The sequence below is a fragment of the Periophthalmus magnuspinnatus genome, chromosome 5, assembly GCF_009829125.3.
Source record: "Periophthalmus magnuspinnatus isolate fPerMag1 chromosome 5, fPerMag1.2.pri, whole genome shotgun sequence".
In the NCBI taxonomy this organism is placed as follows: Eukaryota; Metazoa; Chordata; class Actinopteri; order Gobiiformes; family Gobiidae; genus Periophthalmus; species Periophthalmus magnuspinnatus.
Window position 1 is genome coordinate 28,780,876 of NC_047130.1, and position 8,330 is coordinate 28,789,205.

The 8,330-nt window shown below is 37.6% G+C and overlaps 1 protein-coding gene across 1 annotated transcript; it reads left to right on the forward strand.

The window, feature by feature from the left end:
* Positions 1–2,057: 2,057 nt before the first annotated feature.
* Positions 2,058–4,171, forward strand: setmar (SET domain and mariner transposase fusion gene). The gene is made up of 2 exons (XM_033966651.2): positions 2,058–2,202; positions 3,182–4,171. Exons 1-2 carry the CDS (start codon positions 2,098–2,100, stop codon positions 3,974–3,976), a joined length of 900 nt encoding a protein of 299 aa, XP_033822542.1. The 5' UTR covers positions 2,058–2,097; the 3' UTR covers positions 3,977–4,171.
* The last annotated feature ends 4,159 nt before the right edge of the window (positions 4,172–8,330 follow it).

An 8,330-nucleotide genomic window follows, 5' to 3' on the forward strand; every position in this document is an offset into this window, starting at 1 on the left:
GTCACACCAGTAATCCAAGTGAAAATGACAGTCTTTTAAGCATTTCAGATTTTTTTTTTTTTTCCAATAGAATAATGTGTATGTGAACATTGATCAGCTCATTCTGATTCAAACATCCATTGTCTCTTCACTGTATTAGTGGAACACAACATGTGATACCAAGATAAAACTAGATATTTATTTGGTAATTAAAATAACCCTATAAAGCCATTACTTCAATCACCGAAAGGCTTCTACTTAAGTCCTCAGTTTCCTCAGGAGCTTGCAATCAACTGATTTGAAAATTATTTGAATATGTTAATGACAACTAGAAGAAGTAGACATGTTTTATTTAGTACTTTGCACTGAGCCTCTTTCATCACGTTCAGCAGGAGTTTGTTACACCTCAGGAGGGATGTAAAGTTCTGTGGCATGTAATAGCTGTGATGCCTGGTTGGCATTTTTGGCTGGCAGACAGTGTGAACACACCTTCACACATGCTCTGAGAAAAAAAAGACCTGTCAGATAAAACAATTGTCAGGTTTTTGCTTCACTTCCATCTTAAGATAAATACATAAAACAGTTTGCATATCGATTTTAGTCTTACTGCATTATCTAATAGATCATGACGAAAACAGAAATCAGAATGGAACAGTAAGATCACAATGTATTTCAATAAAGTTACTCACATGATAAATCCATAATGCTCTGCCAAATGGGATTCATTGCTGTTTTCTCCCAGGGCCCAATTAAAAAGCACTGCTGTGTGAATGTGCACTCTGTGAACCTGATACTGAGAACAAGCTCATTTCCATCCTGCATTTTTCTTTATTTTACCAGGATCACCGAACACACAGAGTACACTGATATTAAAACAGTCAATGAGAAGTCTACAGAAACTGGACAAATGTAAACATTGTAATGTAAGTGGTAATTCACAGCTATTATAATGAAATCAGAAACACTTAAGAGTGAACCATACACACATTTTAATGATCAGTTTGATGACCCTGAGAGCAGAATGTCTCATCAGTTCTCCTCTGAAACGTGTGTGTGTTTTAATGACTGTGTGAGCTGATCAGGTCACCTCAGGTCAATGGTGTCCTCAGAGGGTCACAAAAGGGCAGGCCTCTTTTGTTTCAACAAATCAATACAATTTCTTTTCTGTGTCAGTTAAAACACATCATTGCACTGTTGTTCATTTGTTCTAGTTATATATATATATCAAATAATGTCAATTTTTTCCCCAGATAAACTTGAAATAAATGCTGTGGATTAGTATCAGAGGGAAGAACTAGTGCGCTTCATGAAAACTAAATGATGTCATACCCATGAAAAACAATTACTGATATAATTACTTTTTATTCTTACTTTTCAGCTTTACTTTTTTTATTTTACAGGTACAATTTTTTAATCAATAAATCAACTCTACTGATTTCTCATATTTGTCGTACAATAGTTTGCAGCCATCTCTGAATGGGCTGCCAATGCTCTCACAAATAAATGTCAGTTCTGCTTTTGCCTGGAGACAGCGATGAAGAGCAATCATCATCATCATCACCATCATCATCATAAACATCTTCATCATCATCATCTTCTTCTTTGTCATCATCACTGGTGAGTAACCTTTTATTAAGAGACAGGCAATGGCAATGCAAAGAAAATATCAAGAACTGATTATATTTGAACTAAATACTAACACTATGATATTATATTTTGTCTCTCACTTCTGATTTGTCAATGAAGTCATTTCTTATAGGACAATGCAAATTCAAACTGATCTAATGTCTCACTGCCATCTGCTGGACAGTTTGTATTCTGCAGCAAAACCCATCACCCTGTAACTCTATGATGTCCCTATCTTTAGAATAATAATAAAAAATAATTGTGACAGAAATAGTAATAAAATAATATAAAAAATAAAATATGAAAGCTTGTGGGCGTGCAATACAAAAGTACACCGTGCTCGCCGCTAGAGGGAGTGCTTTTCTGTGCTCTACCGGAAGTCAGTTTGTTTTCATCCGGGGACTTGGTGTTTGAGACTCTGCACAAGTCTGAGCCGCTGTGAGCCGCTGTGAGCCGCTCTGAGCCGCTGTGAGCTTGGGTACACCTTTAGTTATGGAGACATCTTCCCGGGGAGTTGTCGATATAAGTTGTGGCTTAGAAAATGTCCTTATTTTAATAGAAAAGAATGTGGTCTCATCTCCGATTCCTCATTTTCAAGTAAGCTCTCTGTCAACTCAGACTTCTGTAGCACTTTCGTCCCTTTCAACGTGGATTTAGAATGAATTACTATTATTAATATTAGGTTTTATCTTGATCTAATACAGATTTACCTGCTGCAAGCCAAATGAAGCTGCTTTTGTCTTGTAAGACTTAAAGACAGGTAGTCTGTAAGATAGTCTGTGATTTTACTGTTAAAATAAAAAAATAAAATAGTACAACAACCACATCACATCTTAAACTGTATTGCCAGCCAGAAACGTACAGGTTATGGCTTAAGAGAAAGCTCAGGACCTCCAGATTTTTGGGCTGTAGAGGCCCTAAATTAAATTATGTGCTTGCTGTTTGGAATTGCTAGTAAAACAAAAATCAATATGGTATTATAGCATTGTATACGTTTTATAGGTTTACTACTCTTCTCTCTTTTTCTTAATTGATGTATATATTTATGTATTTATTTATGTTATTATTACTATTATTATTATGTCATGGCCTCTATTTTTGCAGTATGGCTAACAACCACAAGGTGGCAGCAAACATCCAAAAGCTTTACAGGCAGGGATTGGGAAAATAACTTCAAGCAGTGCTGACCCATTTCAGTGACCCAGTGCCGTTTTTTAGGGACCTGGCTCCACACTCTTTGTTATTAATAAATAATGCGAGTGTGTATATATAGAGAGACAAGCAAACCAAAAACAAGCATATTAAATAAATAAAGATGCCATCTTGCACCTTGTTGCTTCATACATGTGGAAGTGGAATGTCCGAGGTATGAATAATATACACTTGGCTTAGGATATATTGTGCAGCCTTTAATGGTGATAATATTTAACTGCTATTTGTGCATTTATGTTATTATGCCAAAATACTCACTGCATGCCCATAAGAAATTATATGCACTATTCCTTATTTGTCAACCTAAAAATCACATTTAAATAATATTAAACAGAATAAAATTGATTATTTATATTCTCTTCAGTATTCCCCAGAGAATGTCCAGGGCCCTGGCTGTGCTGTCGACCCAAGTGAAGTCACTCTTTCCGGATGCTCTTGTGTTTCCCACTCCTGTGTTCTGGAAAGCTGCTCTTGTCTGCAGACTCATGGACAGGCATACACCATCCAGGGCACACTGTTAGTCCAACACACGGAGGACCCATACGTTACACCTGTCTTTGAATGTAATGCCTTATGCCTCTGCGGCGACTCCTGCCAAAACCGCCTGGTGCAGATGGGAGTGAGACATAAACTGGAAGTATTTTGGACCACAAACAGGGGCTGGGGTGTGCGGACTCTAGAGACGATCCAGTGTGGAGCTTTTGTGTGTGAATATGCTGGAGAAGTGATAGGATTTTATGAGGCCAAGCGGAGACAGCTTGCACAAGGACCAACAGATAATAATTACATCATTGCTGTGAGGGAACATGCAGGAACAGAAAATATCACAGAAACGTTTATTGACCCAGCTCAGATTGGAAATGTAGGGCGCTTCCTCAACCACTCCTGCCTACCCTGCCTGTTCATGGTACCTGTGAGGGTGCACTCTGTTGTACCCAGGCTGGCTCTGTTTGCAGGACGGGACATTGTCGCAAAAGAGGAACTAACTTTTGATTACTCAGGAGGATACAGGGGTTATTGTAGCCAAGAAGGGTTATGGTCCATAGCAGCAAATCCTACTGAGGCTATTGGAACAGATGGACTCCAACAGAAGATTTGCCATTGTGGCTCACAAAACTGCACAGGAGTTCTTCCTCTAGATTTATCAATTCTCAGATAGTTTTATTATGAAATATTTGTACTTGGTTCTGTACAAACTGTATCAGTATTAGTGGAGCATTGCATGACATTCCAGCACACTTAAATACCAGTACATACATGTCTTCTAATTATGCAGCTTTCAGACCAAAGCAATCTGACACTAGCACAAGTGAGACCTATATTATTACATTTTTACTGCTCTGAGTTTTTTATTCCTGGGCTTTCTTAATGCAATAGGAAAACGAAACATCACCTTCAGGGATCACATTTTATAACAATGGCCACACACCATTAGCTTACTCAGAGTTGCATGACTCAGTTTGAATTTGAGTAATTCTGTATTTGCTGAGGCTGGAGTGCTAAAAAAAATAAAATAAATCTGTTTTCACCTACCCCTTATATCCACCCATTGCTCTGTACTTACTTGCAAGTAGAAAGTAATAATGAACTATGTATTTATCATCTTCATGCAGAGTTTTCCCCCTGACCGTATCTTTTGAGTTTGTCATAGAGATGAAACCACAGGAGAGGTGAGACCAATTAAATCGGGCCAAGGGCTGTTTTTATATAGAAACATCGTCAAACGAGGGACTGTGATGTCCTACTTTAGTGTGACCATTCTGAAATCTGCCCTGCTTCTAGTCTAGACCTTCTTTCTGATTATTTATATCCACATCTGGGTTAATTAGAAAGGAGACCAATGCTGTCCCAGGCATGAGAGACAGAAGAAGGATAGAAGACATGGAAGCAGCCACTGATCAGAGACAGCTGTCAGAGTGATTGATTTGTGTGTCAGACGAAATAAAACCGATTTTATTTGAGTTCTGTCCTCAGTTAACCAGAATATCCTTATTGAGCAGGAGCAAATCCACGCACTTAAACTAGGAAATAGAATGTTTTTTATGTTTATCTATTCAGCAATGCCCTGTCCATGTCTCAGTGCTATGGTGGCATCAAGTGAATGAAACTGAATGTCTTTGAATGTCTGAATGTCCTTGACCTTGGGAAAACATAATGTAAATGCCATCAAACATAACCAAATATAAAAAACATAGTGGATGTATTTGTTTTTAGAGCGTTACCTCTTTCATATAATAATATAATGAGGAACTACACAATAATTATTACACAAGAGTCATATGGTCAATACTGGCCCATAGCTTTTGCCTCTCTGAGTTCCACATCTTTCTGTGTGTCAGATGTCCCTGAGATCTCCATGGCAATCGGGTGTGTGTACAGGAGGCGACTGCGCTGCGTGACAGTGATTGGTTCAGAGGTACAGAGAGTGGATGAATGGCGCCTTTCCATAATGGTCACCTAGCAACCAGCGGTTAATCACATGAGGTGAACTTCTATCTCAAAGCCCCTCCCCTTTGCAAACAACACAAGTGAGCATGATCCTCTCAACATAATGCCTCCAATTAGTGTCTGCAGAGTGGCTTATGGCCCACTTGTAATCAGGAATATTTGTACCATTTGCTCAACTACTGTCTACTCCAGTTTGAGTTTGAGTGAGCACAAATATCTTGCCAAGACTGGAGTCCATGTTTGAAAGTCTCCTTGTCCATCACATTGATAAGCCAAGAACTATTTTAGGATGCAGTGGGGAGACTAGTGTGAATGTATTAGTACTAAATTAGAGCGCCTCCCTGATGGGGTAGTAGATGTCTTTCACGTGGATTCCATAGTTTCATAGTTACAGTAAATGTTGTGTTTTTATAAATTGAAAAATACATAGGCAAGGCAAGTTTATTTGTATAGCACAATTCGTACACAAGGTAATTCAAAGTGCTTTACAGAATAAGAAAGACATTAAAATCACACAAATCAAAACATAAATAATCACAAATAATCATCATAAAATTACCATTAAAAGAGAAGAGTGCAGAATAAAAACCTTTCAGTCGTATGCACAGCTAAACAGAACCGTTTTGAGCCTGGATTTAAACATTGTCAAAGTAAAGGCCTGTCTCACATCTTCAGGAAGACTGTTCCAAGTTTTAGCTGCATAAAACTTAAACGCTGATTCCCCATGTTTAGTCCTGACTCTGGGCACCAGCAGGAGGCCGATCCCTGAAGTCCTCAAATTGCGAGATGGTTCATATGGCACTAACATGTCGGAAATATACTTTGGACCTAGATATACTTTGGACCTGTGGAATGTACTCACAGGTGCTGCTCAGAATTTTAGACATGGTAACGAGCAGACCAGTATCACCATCTTGGATCAAAACGGTTTGCAGCTTGTTACCCACATTTTTAGAGGTCGCTAGAAACAGGAGCTTATGTACCTGTAACCTAAATAAGGTGTTGTAAACTTTGTCCCCGATGAGAAATTTGTTACTATATAGTCCACAAAATAGAATATATCCACCCCCCACGAGCACTTTTCGAAAGATAAATTCACAAATTCAGCACAATATACAATTTCTGCTTCCAGCCACAACATTTAAATCAGATTCAGAATCAGAAGACTTTTATTGTCATTGTCAGTGAACACAGCTCAGACTCCGAACTTACTTTGTTAATAACGTGCAACATAAAAACACTGAATAAATACAAATAAGGGCATGTGCAAAATAAAATACAATAAAATACTTAGAAAGTAGAAAATATACTTGAACCTACTCAAAATGACAATTGCAAATAAAAGAGATTTAAAAAGAAAGATCTACGTACGTATCAATACATTTTAAGTCACCATACGTCAAATAAAAAGTGAAAAATTATTTATTTTAGGATTTAACAGGAAAACCAAAAAAATCTCAAAAATATTAACAAAATAAGAAAAAAAAACCTTTTTATCTGCGGAAAAAGGTACAATGGAAATGTTTTATTAACTTTACCTTTTTTAATAGAACAAATCTGTGTGTTTACGTTAAATATGTCGATATATATTTCTTCTCTCTTAACATTTATAACACTTATTTCACCCAGATTTTTTATGACACCTGTACATCTGTATTTTAATGAGTTTAACACTTCAGGAATGGAAGTTTAGGTAATGAAGTGAGTGAAAGTGAGTCCATGAGCCCCCCCACTGGACTGAGCCTATTGGATTAGACGTAGTTAAAGAAGCTTATACAACATGTTCTGGATGTTCAGACCATCGCATCCCCGGATATGTTTCCTTCTATTGGATTAACTCATACGTGTAGGTGCAAGAGCAACAGTGCATTTGTTCTCACAGGCCCAACACCTGGCACATCCTCCTGGCACTCGTGTACACTGTGCCATATTGATTATTCTGTAACCACGGTGACGATCCTTCACTGTCTGATCAGCTCTGTGCAGGTGTCCATTAAATCAATCTAATTTCCTCTGATCATCAGCGTCACACAACAGAAAATAAAAATAGTGCAATGATCAAGCTTGGAAAACTTTTTTTTTTCTCCAACCTGCTTGATGGTTATGCCACAAAATTACAGGCCTAATTAGAATATGCAGGTCTAATCATCTGTCGCCTACTGGGAATATTCAGGCCATTAAAGTGGAATAATTGTCCTTATTTTTAGTGAAGATGAAAACTACCTTAAATCAAAGTGTTACATAAAGTTGCCAAGTCAAGCTGCACATTTTTAGTTCACATGCTGGTTAGCTTTGTGTAATTAATGTGAATAATCTTTGCCAGTGATGTAGCAGAGACATTATGTGCATCGCTGACTGAGAGAGAGGAAGTGTACAGTATCACTCTGTAAGGTTTTATTGTCACCATGTTTACACAGTGATATGAACAGTGAATTTGCCTTTGGTCGCTGGGGCAGTACTTTGAATGTATTCTGTCATATAAAGCCTATATCACTGTCACCTGTTGCCTGGTGCCACGTCATTACCGGTTTTAGAAATTGGTTGTGCACAAATATCGATCTGCTGGTGAAAATTACTTTTACTGCTCCCTTATGGTGTTTATAATGATTTAAAGCCATGGTTGGCGGGCAAATTGTTGCATATACTACTGTACCTTTTAGTCGTCTTGCATAGGGCTACATTTGGACCAAAATAACATGCAAAATCAAATAATATATAATCAGTAGTCCAGGCTGTGCTAGGAGTTGCTATTTTAACTACAAACATTATTAATGATCTCTAAAATCTGGTTCACAGTTTATTTCATGAAAAAATACTTACAGTAAATATAGATTTTTGTGTGTTGTTATATTCTGTCTGATGCACTCTATATTGACTTGTGTATCCATGACAACTGATGGTATGTGATTTCACTTTGAATTACTGTCAAAATGTTAATTGTGAGCATATTTATAAAGGTTTTTCTTGGAGCTAAGTTGATGGAGTCAGAACATGACCAATAATGCATTGTGGGTACTTTGAGTTTGCAGACGCAGTTTAGGTTGTTGCTTTTTGTTGTTATCTTG